Source organism: Cervus canadensis, chromosome 12 (assembly GCF_019320065.1).
Source record: "Cervus canadensis isolate Bull #8, Minnesota chromosome 12, ASM1932006v1, whole genome shotgun sequence".
NCBI lineage: Eukaryota > Metazoa > Chordata > Mammalia > Artiodactyla > Cervidae > Cervus > Cervus canadensis.
In genome coordinates, this window is record NC_057397.1 from 25906723 (window position 1) to 25925662 (window position 18940).

General features: G+C 40.6%; 1 protein-coding gene across 5 annotated transcripts in view; it reads right to left on the minus strand.

The window, feature by feature from the left end:
* ASPH (aspartate beta-hydroxylase) overlaps nucleotides 1-18940 on the minus strand; it is a 178318-nt gene that overhangs the window by 46883 nt on the left and 112495 nt on the right. For all 5 annotated transcript variants that reach the window (XM_043483591.1, XM_043483586.1, XM_043483587.1 and 2 more), the window contains 3 exons: nucleotides 14347-14432; nucleotides 6021-6107; nucleotides 999-1149 (listed from right to left, as the gene is read on the minus strand). In XM_043483591.1, the coding sequence (XP_043339526.1) occupies nucleotides 999-1149; nucleotides 6021-6107; nucleotides 14347-14432 (324 nt within the window). The remainder of the gene's footprint in view (nucleotides 1-998; nucleotides 1150-6020; nucleotides 6108-14346; nucleotides 14433-18940) is intronic.

The window sequence follows — 18940 nt, forward strand, 5'->3', positions numbered from 1 at the left end:
CTAATTTAAAAAATGTTTTACTGGGGTATTTTTGACATTATAACTAACTTTAAAATTATGAATACAGAATAGACAAATAAGAAGTCTAATAGATTTCAGGGTCTAGCACCCTGGATGAGACATGAAGAGGCACTGAGGGACTCTGCTTGTCTTTGTCTCTCAGTAATGACCTAGTCCTGGAGCCAAGGAGACATCATCCGGTATTAGGGGACCCTCTGGTGGACAATAGGATGCTATGCCTACACGAACCATGAAAACCCAGCTTCAGCTCATTTTAAGGGCTGTCCAGTGGATGTTTAAGATTTAGAGGGGTCAGCTGTCACCACTCTTCACCTCAGTTGGACAGAGTGCTTACAACTCCTGCCATTTCTTATATCTATAAAACTATTCCACTGATGATTTCAGCTACCACAGACCAGATGGTTACAGTTCAGAGAGAAAAGAGGAATTTGGCATAACAAGAAGTCTTTGATTCCAGACCTATTCATTTATTGGGCTTCCCTGGTGGCTCAGAAGGTAAAGAATCTGCCTGCAATGTAGGAGAGATGGGTTTGATCCCTGGGTTGGAAAGATCCCCTGGAGAAGGAAATGGCAACCCACTCTAGAATTCTCGCCTGGGAAATCCCATGGACAGAGGAGCCTGATGGGCTACAGTCCATTGGGTCGCAAAGAGTCATACATGATTGAAGTGACTAACACTTAGCTATTCATTTATTAGCTATGATTCCTTAGGCAATTTATCCAACCACACAGAATTCCATTTGCCTCATCTTTAAAATGTGTAGGGAGCAGGTAAGCAGCAAAAATACTGTCTGCATCTTTATAATTATGAAAGTTCCTCTTTCGGGCTGACCTAATCAGAGAAATTGCCTGAAATTAGGTAGAAAACTCAGGTTTCCTTCCATGTAACTAGACTCTTCTAAGAGTACACCAGCCTTCAGACTTTTTCAGATAAAAGCACACTGCTTGCTACTGAAATGATTCTTCTTCTGTCTCACCTAGAAACTGCTGTCTGTCTGACCTCCGCTTCAGGCTCAGCTTCACCAGGTCTGTGGGGGCGTTGGGCAGGCTGGCCGCCTCCCGGTAGGTCTCGATGGCCCTGCGCAGGATCTCATTGCTCCTTCTCTTCTCAGCCAAATCGTCTTCACACTAGAGGAAGGGAGAAACGTCCCAGGACAAGCTGCAGGTGTGGTTGCCCAAAATATTTATGAAAAGTTGATGTTGGGACCTGCTTTAAAAGTAATTCAAGACAAATTAAAATTTTCTCTTCATCAAGGATAAAAAAATAAAGGAAGGCAACATAACATATTATTTTAATAATATGAAGAAAAGTTAGCTACTAAGCTATACATGAGAATGACTATCATAAAAGCAGGATGAATATATGTTTGGCTGATGGAACGTGTACCCTGCTATATATCAACATTAATAGTCAGAATTCCAGTGCACAGTTCCTGTTCTTCCACTAGTTTATTCCTGTGCTCATTCATTCATTCAATAACTATACTCTGTCTAGACAGATACAAACAAACAAAGCAGATTAACCTTTTAGAAAAGGGCAATTCACCTTGGCTTGACAGAAAAAAAAAAAGCTTCAAAATATAGAATGATCTGTTCATATCTGCAAATGACCTTTAGAACAAACTTATCTACCAGGAAAGAAAGTCCAATGTCAGTGACTCATACTAGTCATCCTGCCTGCGTAAGCTTCTGCATATTCACACACTGGCTTTTCTGTTTAGGCATCAGTTTCTTGTGAGTTTGGCTACAGTGAGTTAACACCTCAAAAACATGATCCTTCCTAAATGACGTCACAGAATGCCAGAGTCCTAGAGCTGAGAGAGCCCTCCTGAGAGCATCTTCACCTTCTTCATTTGGTAGCCTCTTCAAGTTACCAAACAGATCCTGGAACTAGAGGGTCTCTTCAAGGTTAGTTCAAGGACAAAGGCATATCAAGACATTGTTCTCTATCTAGAGAGGAATAAATGTCTTCACTAACCTCAATCTGAAACAAGAGAAAGATGATACAACTACACGCCTTGTTCCTTTCCCTCCTCCATCCTTCAGGGTCCTTCATTTTAATGAAGTATCAACATTTTAGAACTTTCAGCATTGGAATTTTAATGTCAGAATTAAAATGTGATGCAGTTCTTTAAAGTCTCTTAAATAAACTGATAGGCTTTGCTTTGAGTATCAACATTGATTGATTTTGATCACTTTAACATCTGGAGATGAAGGATTTGCCCTGAAACTGAACATTTGCTACAGGACATTAATATCACACAGCGTTTTGTTGATTCAATCTAACTGCCCAATCCAACCTCCTAGGAGACATGGCATTTTCTGCCTGAGAGGCCCTAATGGTTTGTAGAAGATAATAAAGTGAAACGAGCTCATAATTTTGTGTCAGATGTTCAAGGAACTTGGTCAAAATTGATTTTCACAGTGATCCAAAAAATAAGACATTATCAATTTTACTCTGGAAATGATAGACACTGTAGGTTCCATGTAATTTAATGTCGCTGAATTTATAAAATTGGTTGGGACATTCCAAAGTAATTGTGTAATCTGCTAACAAAGAATGAAAAGTCATCAGGTATTCCTCCTTACAAAATCCGTCTTCTCTTGAACTTTCGTTTGTAAAACTCCTATGGGACTTCCCTCACAGTCCAGTGGTTAAGACTTCGCCTTCCAACACAGGAGGTGTGGGTTTGATCCCTGGTCAGGGAACTAAGATCCCACATGCCTCACGACCAAAAAACCAAAACATAAAATGGAAGTAATATTGTAACAAGTTCATGAAGACTTTAAAAATGGTCCACATCAAAGAAACAAACAAACAACTAATTCCTATGTATTTAAACTTAAAAATTTAATTTACCATGCTTAAATTTCACATTAATGTTAATATTGACAACACATTGTAGTGTAATAGTTTATAGATAAAATATATTGCTGAGGCATAAATCTCAAATTCCTACTGTTAAATAAGGATATATTTGTACATATAAATATATTTATGTATATATAGACACAGTGAGTGTCATGTGCAAAAGTACTGCATTTGGTACTTGCAATTACTATCACATATAAAGAAAAATCTAAAGCATGAAACACTTTTGCCATAATTAGCACTTGACCCATTTTTCTCTCGAGTTAACCGGCTTTCCTTAATCAAACAACCGCCGGAACTAGTAGCAAAGCACATCATTTATTTAAACAGGCACCATCTTTAGGTAACAAACACATTCTCTCTTGCTTCATAACAATTCAATTTAGCAATTTTGGAGGATTGCTGACCCAGTCAGTTTATAGATATGATATAGTTGTTAGTCTGTACTGCATCACGGATAAAAGGAACTTCTTTGCATTAAATTTTCACAAATTTAATTTATAAACACTGAATTAATACAAGTTTAATAAGCTTTTAAGGAGAAAACAGGGAGAATTTGGGACTTCCCAGGTGGCTCAGTGGTAATGAATCCACCTACCAATGCAGGAGTTTATGTTTGTTCCCTGGGTCAGGAAGATTCCCTGAAGGAGGAAATGGCAACCCACTCCAGTATTCTTGCCTGGGAAATCCCATGGACAGAGGAGCCTGGTGGGCTACAGCCCACAGGGTCAAAAAAAAGTCAGACATGACTGAAATGATTGAGCATGTACACACTCACAGGAAGAATTTAAGCATCTATATTTCGAGTGGTTGTTGCCTTTAGTTAAGAGCCAAACATACTTGTTTTATCTCTAGATGTGTTAGTTTCCGTGAGAGTGTCACCCACAAGTGACAGCTCTGCCCCCTCTGAACAAGTGTTGTCGGCTTCTCCTGAATCTGGAAAATTTCTGCAGCTCAGAATCTGCCATTTCCCAGCAGGGCTGACAGTCTCATCCTCCCCTGGCAGGAGGAGGTTTACTGCCTGACATTTGTACACCAGCCCTGGATTTTACCCAGGGTTTCAAACGGAATAACACCTATGGTCTACTTGACAATGTGCACTTGAACGTGTAACAGGCATCACAAACTTCACAGAAACCAGAAGTGGATCTTTGATTTTTGCATCTCTCCAAACCTGTTCTAGTCTTCCTGGTCAGTACCTGGCACCATCCTCTCCTTAGACTGGCGAACCAAAAATGCCAAATTCATCTCTGAAATTAAAAACTGCTCAGTTGTATCTGACTCTTTGCAGCCCTTGGAGTGTAGCCTGCTAGGCTCCTCTGTCCATGGGGTTTCCCAGGCGAGAATATTGGAGTGGGCAGCCTATCCCTTCTCCAGGGAATCTTCCCGACCCAGGGATTGAACCTGGGTCTCCTGCATTGCAGGCAGATTCTTTACTGTCTGATTCAGTCCTGCCCTTGTCCACTGCCCCACCTCTGTGGCCAGGACCAGTCCAAGCCAGAACATCTTGAGGACACCTGCAATCTCTCCTATTTTTCTGGCTCTGACTCATGCCACCGTAATCCTTTCTCCATCCAGCAACTAGTCATCTTTATTTAAAAAAAAAAAAAAAAAAAAACAACCGGAGAGGCACATCCATGCACAAACCCTCCAAGTGTTTCCAATGTACAAAGAATACAGCCCATGAGGCCCTGGTTCCACCTACCCCATGTCCCCTCCCTCAGTACGCCCCTCCTCCTGTCCACCAGGGATCAAGTCAAGGCTGATTCCCTGTTCCCTCTGCCTGGACAGCTCCTTCCTCAACCTTGTCACATTTCAGCCACTTGTCACCACCTAGGAAGGCCTTTTCTGATCACCTGATTATCTTAAATCACTGTGCCACTCTCCTACCACCTATGAACAAAACATTGTAATAACATGTTCTTTACTCTATGATCTTCTTTTCTTTATGGTATATAGTATCAGGTAAGATGTCCTAATATATTTAACACTTCTAATATTCTTTAAATATAGATTTATCTATAAAGACCTTTAGGGTTTTGCTCAAATGTTACCGCCTCAATGAGCCATCTTTTGGCCACCCTATCCAACATTTTAACCCCCCTCTCATGTCCTATAGCCGTGCTCTGCTTTACTTTTGTCTTCTGACAGTGTACCCAGTAGCAAGCGAGAGATTTTCTTCTATGTCTCTTGTACTGTCTTCATTACAGTGAAAATGCCCCGTGTTTTGTTGATAGCTGCATCTGCAGTGCCTAGAACAGGGCCTGCAATAGCATGGGCTTTCACTACAAAAATTCTGAGAAAGAAACTTAAAATATCTTCCATTGGAATATAAGTTCCACAGGACAGAGACCTCTGGAGTGTTCTTTGTGATAATCCCAGGGCCTAAAACAGTATGTGGCCCATGGAGGGTTTCTGCAGCTACAGCAAGACATGGAAAAGCTTCATGAATTGAGGAGTTGAAAGATGGAGAAAGTCTGATGAGAAAGGGAGGTGAGGGTAGAGCTGGGGAGAAGGTAGGTGGTAAGAAATGAGTCAGTTGACAGACACTACAGAGAGAACCAAGTCCATTCCACTTTCTATTTAACTAGGTGGTGGGTCAAATGGAATGAATGTGAAGGGGATGGGAAATCAGAGATGAAAGTGTTACTCTTTTTCTTTTCAAAATCAGAGAGAAACTAGCTGGAGGGGGTGCAAAAATACGTTATGAAATTCACTAGTACAAAATAGGAATAATTAATTGCCTTATTTAAAACAGTATTTCTTGCTTGAATGTATGCCTATGCATGAGAAGCTGATTCTGTATACAAGTCAGAAGGGAAAATAAAATGCAAATAGTGTAGTGTTAGTCGCTCAGTTGTGTCTGACTCTTTGCAGCCCCATGGACTGTAGCCTGCCAGACTCCTCTGTCCACAGAGCTCTCCAGGCAAGAGTGGGTTGCCATTTCCTTCTCCAGGGGATCTTCCTGGCCCAGGGATGGAACCTGTGTCTCCTGCATTAGTAGGCAGACTTTTACCACTGAGCCATCAAGGAAGCCCAAAATGCAAATACCAGGTGGTAAAAAATCCAATGATACAGAACATAAGGACATCAAAACAGTGTCCTAAGTATCAGGGCTTCAGCATACCTGTGCTTTCCCATACCGAGCTCCTGGACTCTGAGGGTACTTGCGAACCAGTTCTTCAAATGCATTCACTGCTTCCTCAATTTTTCCCTGTTAGGAAGAGGCAATTACATACATAGAATAAATTCAAATGCATAATATAGTTATTTAATATTCACCAAGTAAATTTTGCTAAAATTTTCCAGACTCCCTTCTGGGTTTATAGTTAACAATCTTCTGTCTTAAGATTTTAAATAATTAACTGCATGATGGAAAACATAAAACTAGAAATGAACACAAATAGACTTTATTTTTTTAAAGGCAGATACCTGATTAATGATGGACTATGAGTCTTTGTTAAAGAAATGGCATTTTCTCTCTGCATGTATAGTTCCTACATGCAATCTTTAAAAGACATTTAGGACTTAAGCTGGGGGAGGAATATTCCTGGCAGTTAGAATGTCTGCAATGAGAAGGGCAGTCTCAGTGGGGAATAAGCATATGAGATGAGAGGGCCACCTGGCCTTGGAAACTGTCACCCGCTGAGCATCAGGGCTGATGAGGCTCAGCTGGTGCTCAAGTGCCTCACTGCCTCCAGGTCATGAGACGCCTCCCAAAGCCCACGTGGGTCCTTAAGAGGCCAGTTGAAGCACCTGTGATAGGTCTCTGACCACCACTGTGGAAGCAGACGCAGAGGATGTGCGACAGGTAAGCTTGCCGAGGGCCTCAGCATGGGGGTGAGGAGTCCCACCCCCACCCCCGCCCCTGCCTCAGTCCATCCACGGGGACAAACACACGTCTCCTGATGTTCTACTGGAAGGCAGCACATCAGGATGCTGGAACCATGAGATGGAGACAGAGTTCCTGAGTTGAACTTTACCAGACCCTTCAGGCCATCTGTCCATAAATCCATTCTCTCCTTGTATAAATGTGAGCTCACTGTGCTTTGGATGTCATTACCTTCACCGAGTGAGTTTTCATAACAACAAAGTTCACCCCAGAAATGTGGTTGGGCTCAGCACACCATATAGTACTACTAGATTGTTACTGACACCTACTTCTCAATGACTTGGCCGAATAGAACCAGGCAACATCTATATTAAAGCCCCTTAAAATCCTGGAAGAAGGAGGTGTTTTTTTGGTTTGTTTTGTTTTGTTTTTATTTTTTTATTTCCTGTCACATGCCCATCAGTGATGCTGAGGGTCTAGCTAGAATCTGGGCTCCACCACTTAGGAGACGTGGAACTTCTGGCAAATTACTTATGACTTTGCCTTAATACACCTCATCTGTGAAATGGGGACAACGGGAGTACTTGACTACCTTGGGGGTTGCTGTGAAGATCAAATCTGACAACATCCATAAAGTGCTTAGAGCTGATGCAGAGACCATGGAAACTATTGAAAATTTGTTAGCTATTATTACTACTATTGTAGTGTGGGGAGGATATGAGAGCCAGCACGGGAAAATAAAGTGTGTCCCAGGTAAGGCTCTTACTTGATGGATAGGTTAATGCAAAAAGAATGAGGGTTTGAAGGCTGAGATAAATCAAGCCAGTAACTTATTCTCTAAGTTAATTGTCAGAAATAATTGTATGACTATTTAAAATACGCCATGCCTCTCACAATACTGACTTTTTAAAAGGCTTTATTTTTTTAGAACAGTTTTAGGTTTGCAGCAAAATTGAGAGGAAAGTATAGAGATCTCCCATGTACCCCCTACCCCTACTAATGCCCTGACTCCTCCATAATCCATATCGTGACTCAGCACAGCAGGACATTTGTTGCAATTGATGAGCCTTCAGTGACACATGAAAATCACCCAAGGTCCATGATTTACATTTGGGTTCACTCCTAGTGTTGTATATTCTATGGGTTTGGACAAATGTATAATGACAGGTATCCAACGTTTTTACTGTTTCCATAGTTTTGCATTTTCGGAAAGTCAGAAAGTTTGAATCAAATAGTATGTAGCCTATTCAGATTAGCTTCTTTCACTTAGTAATATGCATTTAAGCTTCCTCCTTATCTTTTCATCCCTATCTTTTCAAGGAAATGAAATCAATCAATCCTAAAGGAAATCAGTCCTGAATATTCATTGGAAGGACTGATGCTGAAGCTGAAGCTCCAATACTTTGGCCACCTAATGCAAAGAGCCGAATCATTGGAAAAGACCCTGATGCTGGGAAAGATTGAAGGCAGGAGGAGAAGGGGATGACAGAGGGCGACGTGGTTGGATGGTGTCACTGACTCAATGGACATGAGTTTGAGGAAGCTCTGGGAGATGGTGATGCAGAGTGAAGCCTGGTGTGCTGCAGTCCATGGGGTCACAAACAGTTGGACCCAACTGAGCAACTGAACAACAATAATTATCTTGGCTTGATAGAGATTTCTTTTTAGTGCTGAGTCAGATTTCATTGTCTAGATGTATCACAGTTATCTACCTGATCACTTACCAAAGGACATCTTGGTTGCTTTCAAGTTTTGGCAGTTACTGAAAGTTGCTATAAACATCTACGTGCAGGTTTTTAGGAGAACATAAATTTTCAACTCCTTTGGATAAATACCAAGGAACGAGATTTCTAGATTGTATGCCAAGAATATGCTTAGTTTTGTATGAAACCATCAAACTGTCTTTCGAGGTGGCTGTACTACAGGGGTTTCCAGGGCTACACATGGTCATCAGCATGCAGTGTTGTTAGTGATCAGTGATAGTGGTCTTTCTAAAGGTGTAGTAGTAGTATCATCTTGTTTTAGATTGCATTCCATAACATATGAGGTGAAGCATCTTTTCCTATGCTCATCTGCCATCTGAATATCTTCTTGGGTGAATTGTCATCAAAGGTCTTTGGCCCGTTTTAAAAATCGTGTTGCTTATTTTTTATCATTGAATTTTGAGAATGCTCTGTGTGTTTTGGATAACAACTTCTAAAACCACTACTTTATTTCTCCCATGAATGATTTTAAGGGATGAAGAATTCAAAATAAATATCCTTTTCTGAGTAACTTTCTTCTAACTACCTTGGATGAGTTTTCTGTGGCCACTGTAACAAATGGCCACAAACTCGGTGGCTTGAAACAACAGAAATTCATTCTTTCACTGTCTGGAGAATGGACTGGAATCCAGATGTGGGCAGGGCCATTCTTCATCCAGAGGCTGTAAGGGAGAATCTGTTCCTGCCTCCTGACAGCATTTCTTTTCTTTTAAAATATGTATTTATCTATTTAGCTATGCGGGGTCTTAATTGCAGTACGTGGGATCTTTGATCTTCCTTGTGGCTTGCAGGATTTTTAGCTGGGGCATGTGGGACCTGACCAGGGATTGAACTTGGGCCCCTTGCATTGGAAGTGTGGAGTCTTTAGTCACTGGACCACCAGGGACAGCATTTCTTCACTGGTGGACACAAATACTCCCATCTCCACTTTGTCTTCTCTCTGTGTGTCTTCTGTTCTGTCTATATCAGGTTTCCCTCTGCCTCTCTCTTATATGGAAACATGGGAGTGAATTTAGGGTCCAACTAGATAACCCAGGATAATCCCGTCTTAGACCCTTTCTCCAAACACAGTAACATTTACAGATTCAAGAGATTAGGACATGGATATTTTTGAGGGGTGGGCAGGGGGGACAATTTTCAGTCTATCACATGCCCTACACAACTTAAATTGCAAATTTGGGAGCTATTTTTGTGAAAATCATGCTAAATGCACCATCTCCAGATTTAAAGCATAGGATTAACAATATTCATAACAAGTCTGCTTAAGTATTTTTCCAGCTAACACTCCCTTAGTTGGCCATCAAGGTTATATAAATAATGGAACACACTGGCTCTGTTCTAGGCATCTCCGGATCCCTTCACACAGATGCTCCGTTCCTTTCCCAAGGGACCATCAGCCCTGCCCTCCCCTCAGCTGTCGGGCAAAGTAAATGTGTTTGCTGTTAGCCTGAAAAAAATTTCCCTTCCCCAGGTTTTTACTGGAGAATAAAGCTCCTGACACCATTACACAATTCTTAATAAACTCAACTATAAGATAGAATGCTCATGAAGACTTGCCTAAAAATCACCTGTTATTCAACACAGCTTATATGTGATCCTAGGACCAAGACCATTCATTGGAGAGACAGGTACTTGTCCCTGTCACCCCACCCCCAGCCTCTGTTTTGGCATAAGGCCAGTGGGCTGCCTTGCAGGACATTAAGACATAGCCCATAGAGGTCACTTAAGATCCATGGATGTACTATAAATTTACTAGTTTTTGTTTTGTAATTAATGAATATTTTGGAAGATACATGTTGAAGATATATAAAAATTCTGTTTCTCCCTAAATTGTATTCATTAAGTTTAGAATTCATCCCTGGGGTGGATTCATTGAGATTTTCTATTTCTCTTCATTACTTCTCCATTGACTCACTGGAATCTTCTAAAAGAAAAGAGCTGATGAGGCCCTACTGTACAGCACAGGGAACTATGCTCAATATTCTGCAATAACTATAAGGGAAAAGAATCTGAAAAAAATAGATATGTATGTATCTACAACTGAAACAGGCTTCCCAAATGGCACATTGGTAAAGAATATGTCTGCTAATGCAAGAGGCGCAGGAGACTCGGATTTGATACCTGGGTTGAGAAGATCCCCTGGAGGAGGAAATGGCAACCCACCCCGTTTTCTTGTCTGGAGAATCCCATGAACAGAGGAGTCTGGCGGGCTGCAGTCCATGGGGTCACAGAGAGTGGGACATGACTGAGCACACATGCATAACTAAAACACTTTGCTGTATACACTCAACCAAAATAATATTGTAAATCAACTATACTTCAATCAAAATAAATAAATTCAAAAACCAAAAGCATCAGTGGGTGCAACGTTAGGGAGGAGGCTGAGCCATCCATCACTAGGTCCTTGATGCAGATCTACAGCAGGACACTCTCTCTGGACTTGACACAGAGCAGCTCTTCTGAGGACCACTCTTCACCTGACGGTGTGATCCATACCCCTGCCTTACTCAGCCCACAGCTGACATCATTCCTAGCCCCGTTTAGAGCCTGCAGTGTGAACTTTTCATGTGCCGAACTTTTGGCTTTATTAAGCTTTCCCTCCTTTCCATTTTTTATGATTCCAACAAATGAATGAATATTTCAGTCTATCATTTCCAATCCTTTTTCTGGGGCATAAGGAGGAGTTTTAAACAATACATGTTATTTTTAAAAATCAGTGACTGAAAAATGATTTGTGCATTTTTGGAGGAAATAGAAAGTGACCTCACACGTTCATGTCACATGGTATCTGAAACAAGGGTGCGACCTGAGACTGGGCCTCTTCTGAGCAGAGTACGCCTCAGGGCCACAGTGATCCCAGGGGAGTCTGTTGCATTATTTGAAAACACCAGCTATAAAAACAACCCTAAAAAACTTAATTCCACTGATGATTCAGTTTATAACACGGCTCCCTGTTGTTTCAGAAGCAAGAATTGCCTCAGTAGCCACTTCTTCCTCTTTTATTTACCCTGTTACAGACCCACGGTGTTTCTTGAGGTTAGCATCATAATTTCTGCAAATAAGCAAGGGCCAGAGGAGAACACCCCATGAATTGTTCCAGCACTTTTATGTTTCACTGACTTACCTGTCCCTTGATAACTTCTCTACCATTCATTATCATTACATAAAAATCCTTCTCTAAAGCTGTTCGTTTATTCTTTATCCCTAAAATCACCTGTGAAATAGGTACCCCACCCCCCTTATTTTTCACTAAGGATATACAGCACAGAGAAAGTGGAGAATGCCAAACAGGGTAATAGGAAAAGAAGATTCCTGCCTCATTCCTAGTAAGAAATGCAAAATTTCAACAAAGAATAGATGGCCTCATTTTACAAAGTTAAATGAGATAGACACAGAAATCATCCAGTGTTAATTTAGTGAACAAAGACTTGGGCTGTAATATTCTCTGGAATCACTGCATTTGTATCGGCTGCTGATGAGGGTGAGCCAGGCTTCGGTTTGGGAACCTTGCCATTTGCTAGTTACCGACATCTTCATGCTTGTTTGGGACTTTCCCAAAAGATGTGTGGGAAGCACACTTTTGTCCCACTTCAATGCCTAACTTGGATGTTTTTATTGTTGTTTTTTAACTATGACAATCCTCTATTACTTTTTCTTTTTTTTTGCAGTCAATGTCTCAATGTCTACTGATTAAACACCACATTACAGGAAACCCAATGGTATTACACCAGGTATAAATTCAAGTACAGAACCAAGACAGAAATGTTCACAAAAGAGTAGAGGCAAACCTCGGAGATCTTGCGGGTTTGGTTCCAAATCATCACAATAAAGCAAACACTGCAATAAAGCAAGTCCCCATGAATATCTTGCTTTCCATTACATTTAAAGATTATGTTTATATCACACCCAGCTTCCCTAGTGGTTCAGATGGTAAATAATCTGCCTGCAATATGGGAGACCTGGGTTCAATCCCTGGGTTGGGAAGATCTCTTGACGAAGGGAATGGCTACCTGCTTCAGTATTCTGGTCTGGAGAATTCCATGGACAGAGAAGCCTGGCAGGCTATAGTCCATGCGGTCACAAAGAGCTGGACACAACTGAGAGACTTGCACTTTACATCACTCCATGGCCTATTAAGTATGCAAGAGCATTAATGTCTAAAAAACAATGCACAAACCTTAATAAAAAATACTTTATTGCTAAAAAATGTTGATCATCATCTGAGCCTTCAGCGAGTCATAATCTCTTGGCTGGTGGAGAGTTTGAAATTATTTTGAGAATTACCAAAATGTGACAGAGAGACATGAAGTGAGCAAATGAGGTTGGAAAGATGTCACTGATAGGCCTGTTTGACACAGGGCTGCCAAAAACCTTTAATTTGGAAAAAAAAAAAAAGTGCAATATCCATGAAGAACAAGAAAGTAAAGCACAATAAAACAAGGTAAGCCTATAGATGATTAAGTGAAGATGTCATTAAATACATTATAATAAATATTGGGCATGGTAATTAGATGAATATGACTGAGTTGTGAGAACAGATAATTTCAATCATCTGTTAATTCCCTGTTTTCAAAAACTGCAATATCCAGGAACAAATGCAAATAAGGTTTTGAATTAACTGATGACAAAGCAAAACATAAAATAGTCACCCTGGGAATTAGAGCTATGTGAGTTTAACCCAAAGTGAGAAGAATCTTAAATCTAAAATCATTTCACCTAATAGTAACTATCCTAAGTATTAGATTAACTTATTATTTTTTTTTGCATCAAGGTGCTTTAAAATGAAAACCCTTACTTGTATGCTCCTTGGCAGTACTGATAGTTTTTTAAAAAATTTCTTATCTCATTGTTCATTGTATAGTCACTAAGTTGTGTCTGATTTTTTTGTGACCCCCATGGACTGCAGCACACTAGGCTTCACTCTCCATCACCATCTCCCAGAACTTCGTCAAACGCATGTCCATTGAGTCAGTGATGCCACCCAACCATCTCAACCAGTGTCATCCCCTTCTCCTCCTGCCCTCAGTCTTTCTCAGCTTTGGGATCTTTCCCAATGAGTCAGTTCTTCCCATCAGGAGGCCAAAGTATTGGAGCTAAAGCATCAGTCCTTCCAATGAATAATCATGGTTAATTTCCTTTAGGATTGACTGGTTTGATCTCCTTTCAGACCAAGGGACTCTCAAGAGTCTTCTCCAGCACCACAATTCAAAAGCATCAATTCTTTGGCCTTCGGCCTTCTTATGGTCCAACTCTCACATCTGTACATAACTACTGGAAAAAACATAGGTTTGACTAGATGGACTTTTGTCAGCAAAGTGATGTCTCTGCATTGTAATACGCTATCTAGGTTTGTCATAGCTTTTCTTCCAAAAGAGCAAGTGTCTTTTAATTTTGTGGCTGTAGTCACCATCCACAGTGATTTTGGAGCCCAAGAAAATAAAATCTGTCAGTGCTTCCACTTTTTCCTCAACTATTTGCTTATCTCATTGGATCTTTACAAAAAATCAAGGAAGAAGTAGGTACCTATTATTCTTATTTTTTAACACAAGGAAACGGAGACTCAGAATGACTGAGTGATTTCCCTAAAGCCACACAACTAGATGGTGATGGAAGGGGCTGACTCCCCAACTGGCTGGCCTGAAGATGAAGTTCTGTTTCTATCTGGCCATTACCGCTACAGTTTTTCTTTTCATTTGATTCACTCCACGTGGAACACTGCTGTGCCTGGGGAAAAATCCACTCTATTCAAAGGTTGTTTCTCTTGCAGTGTTTTTCAAAAACAAACCAAGGGTAACGCCTGAGTTTATTTAACAACGAAACCATCGCACGTTTCTATGAAACATAGACCATCGACCTACCCTTTTACGGAGTTTTTCTGCAGCATCAAGCTCAGCTTTAATAGTCTTATCAAATTTATTTAATAGTTTAGGCTTCTTTTTCTTCACTGAAAGAAAAAAGAGTTTTATAATTTTTATTTTATTTTTCATCTAGAAATAGTTTCAGCGAACAGTGATTTATAAAAGCAGTAAGAAATCCAGCATGGGTCACAAGCCAATTGGAACTGGAGGAGTGGTTCCTGATTCAACTTCCTACACGGCTCGCCCCACCCCTGGGGTTGACCCAGCCAGTAAATGGCAAGCTCAGGGACATAGCCTGAGCCCTTTAACCCATTTGCTCCAAGGTGTTCCTGGGATTCTGGGTGAATACCGATATCCTGAAATTCTCAGGAGACTGACCTAATTTCTGGAACAAAATGGTAGGTATGATTTCTAAACTCTTTTAATCAACTCCTTGGTTAAGTCCCAAAGACCACTTACAACCACATCTTTGAACACCTATAGTGTTTCCGAGCAGGTAAAAGTAGAAAACTACTCTTAAAAGGACTCAAGCAAGCAGGATTTCTTAGTTGAGGACTCAAGCCCCTTCTGTTGCATCCAGGACCTAAATTCCAGCATATTCCATACTTTAGTCAGAAGGGACCACCCCACGAATAAGCTTTGTGTCATTTCTGAGGCTTATTTCTCCAAGTAAAATGACTTATTCCTTTTCATTTGAAAAGGAAGGGGAGGGTGGGACGAATTGGGAGAACAGCATTGACAAATAGACACTACCATGTAAAATAGCTAGCTAGTGGGAAGCTGCTATAAAGTTCAGGGAGCTTAGCTTGGTGCTCTGTGATGACCTAGAGGGGTGGGATGGGGTGAGGAAGGGAGGCTGTACAGGGGCAGGATATTTGTATATATATATATAGCTGATTCACTTTGTTGTATGGTAGAAACTGACATAAAATTGTAAAGCAATTATATGCCAATAAAAAAAATTTTTTTTAAAAAGAAAAAGAAAAATATACCCCTCCTTTAATAATCAGCTCAATACCACATTCATTCCACATATTACCCACGCAAGCTCTCTGTTCTTTTTTTTCTCTCTCTTGCTATTACACAATGAAGTCCTCAGCACAACGCATACATCTTTTTTTGTGGTTCTTCCCCATATTATATGGGACTTTTATTATAATAACGTGTATACTTATCTTGGTCTCTTTCCAAACCATAAAACTGTAGCTTGCCAGGTTGATCTGTCCAAGGGATTCTCCAGGCAAGAATACTGCAGTGGGCTGCTATTTCCTCTAGCACATGTACCTCTATTGTGCTGGGCTGGCAGCACGTGCTCCAGGGAGGGGACACACATGGCAGAACTAGAGCTGCTCCATGATGCCTGGAGCGAGTGGATATATCCATTTCGGGGTTCAAGATTATGACACCTGCTATTCCTGCTCACTTAAATCCATTCTTCAATTTGGCTTTCATCAGTAATAAGGTTGACACTTTGATCACTTATTCCTTTCATTCCTTGTAATACATGTGTTAAATTTCTACTGGAGTCTAGTTGATTTACAATGTTGTATTAGTTTCAAGTGTACAACAGAGTGAATCAGTTATCCATATACATACATCCACTATTTTTAAGATTATTTTCCCATACAAGCCATGCAGAGGACTGAGTCGAGTTCCCTGTGCTACACAGTAGGTGCTCATTAGTTATGTATTTTATCTATAAATAACTAATAGGAAATAATAGCCATAGTGCACACATGTCAATCCCAGTATCCCAGTTTATCCCTCCCCCTTTTCCTCCTGGTAACCATCAGTCTGTTTTCTACATCTGTGACTCATCTTCTATTTTGTAAATAAGCTCACTTATACCTTGCTTTTAGAGTCCACATATAAGCAATATCAGATATTTGTCTTTCTGTTTCTGTCTGACTTGCTTCACTTAGTATGACAATCTCTAGGGCCATCTATGTTGTTTCAGATGGCATTATTTTGTTCTTTTTCATGACTGCAATATTCCATTATATATAACTCCTAGGCATATACCCAAAGAAAGCCAGAGTTCAAAAAGATACATGCACCCTGATGTTCATTGCAGCACAATTTACAATAGCCAATATATGGAAGCAACCCTAATGTCTATCAATAGAGGAATGGAAAAAGAAGATTTAGTACATGTATCATTCCTTCTATATTTTTTAAAGTTGCTATCCTTTTTAATTTGTTTATTCCACCTTTCTCTTCTCCTCTCCCCAAACCCTGAGGTCCCCAGTTGTTGAAAAATATGTCTAAGGCAAAGACTGTAAAATAGTGGCCAATGGGAACTTTCAATGGCGTATCATACTATGTGAGCTTTCATGTCGAGGACATGGGAAATGAGTTGACACTTGGCTGAGATGGGGATTTATAAGAGGTGGGAGTTACTGTCGTATCACCCACCAGTGATCTGTGTCTTTCAATTGCTCACTTTGGTTTTGTACAAGTGTTGGTCAGCAGAATGACAGCAGGACCAGGAAAGCCTGGTGTGCGGAGGGTTTAACTGCAGGCATCAGCACTTCTTCCAAGTACGTCGTCCATGTTGTACAGTTAAAGGTAACACGAAGCTTACTCATTACGGGGGAAAAAAAACTATTGGCAGCTTAGGACAGCCAAAATAGTTAGCAGTAAAATATGCATACATGCTACCATATACAAAATAGATTGCCAATGGAAATTTGCTGTGTTACTCAGGGAACTCAAACTGGGGCTCTGTAACAACCTAAAGGGGTAGAAAAGGGTGGGAGGTGGGAGGGAGGTTCAAGAGGGAGGGGACACATGTACACCTATGTCTAATTCATGTTGCTGTATGTCAGAAACCAAACCAGTATTGTAAAGCAATTATCTTTCAATTAAAAATAAATTAAAAATTAATTAAAATATGTTTGTTAAATAGCCATACTATGCTCAGTGTCAAAATATTTCAATATATCACATAAAAATAGAACGTTAAAAATCTCAAAGCACTTGTTACCAAGAGAAATCACTTTGACCCATCTTTTCCTATATCTTCCTCTTGAGTAGCTGCTAATATTCCTCCTCCCTCTAAAATTCGAGTTTATTTCTATCATGAATATGTTTAAGCATATAAAAAACCTAAGGCAATCTTCCCAATTGTAAAATAAAACAAAACAACCACAGACAGATCTTGTTCTGGGAAGCACATGGTCTCACTACAGAAACAGCAGTGGATTCTCAGGGTTTGTGACGGGACAGGGCAGACTCTCCCAGGCTTTTTCGCTCTTGGTGTTCTCGTTGACAAATAAGTGACTTGGGCTGGGTCTCTTAAGGTCTCTTTGAATAAATCTTGCACTTTTAATTTCCAGTTGATTTAAACCATGTCAATTATCTTTCAAAGCAGACCTAGAAGTATTGAGCCGGGTGGTTCATTTTGCTAAATTTGGATTTTTACATGGTTTGTGACTTCCCTGGTAGCCGAGATGGTAAACAGTCTGTCTGCAATGCGGGAGACCTGGGTTCGATCCCTGGGTTGGGAAGATCCCCCGGAGGAGGAAACCCACTCCAGTATTCCTGCCTGGAGAATCCCATGGATAGAGGGACCTGGCGGGCTACAGCCCATGGGGTCACAAAGAGTTAGACACGACTGAGGGACTAAGCAGAGCAAAAATGGTTTAGGAAGCAGCTGTCTATAAAGTTTTATTAAGTTTTGTACTTTCTCATGGGGTGAGGGGCAGGGGAGGTCACTGCCATTACAAGTCTTTTATCCTTTTCTAAAACCATGAAGAAGGGGAAAGAACAAAACGACCAGATGCATCTCAAATCCTGACTTTCTTTACTGTGGTTGAGACATTAAGAGCAAATGAAATGAAAAAGAAGAAGTGTTAAAAATATAATTAAAGGCATGAAAAAAAGACCAACAGTACACATGTAGATTATATTGAAATTAAATGCTGACTCCCTTTCAGCTCCACTTGGTCTATGGAGGGGAAGGTGCTTTCCTACTGTGGTGTGTGAGGAAACCCCAGTCTTACTGGGGAGAAAGTTGTAAACAGATAATGAACCTTTAGAGGAATGCGGATATTTATAAGGGTGAACTAGGAGTGGTGCTAAGCTTTTTGTGAGCCAGCAGAGAAAACTTCCTGGGGAAATGGAGAATTAAAAGTACATACGCAGGTAGACATAGCATTCTGGGCAGAGGAAAGAGTATTCATTTTGTAAACTAATCACAAGCTTGGGAAGTTGTATTTTCACCATTAGTCATTTCTCGTGTAAATCAAAGGCTAAAAATCTCCTTCTTGCATGCTAGGGTTTGGTGCAATATCCATGTTGTTGTTCAGTCGCTAAGTTATGTCTGACTCTTTGAACAAAACGTGGCCCACTGGAGAACGGAATGGCAAACCACTTCAGTATTTCTTGCCTTGAGAATCCCATGAACAGTATGAAAAGGCAAAAAGATATGTCACTGAAAGATGAACCCCCGGATCAGTAGGTGCCCAATATTCTACTGGGGTAGAGTAGAGAAATAGCAATATACATGAATGTTCTTATAATGGGAATCTGGGCTTTTCCAGAATTTCCTGACAGTAGAGATCATCCTCAGGGACCCCAGACATGGACTTGC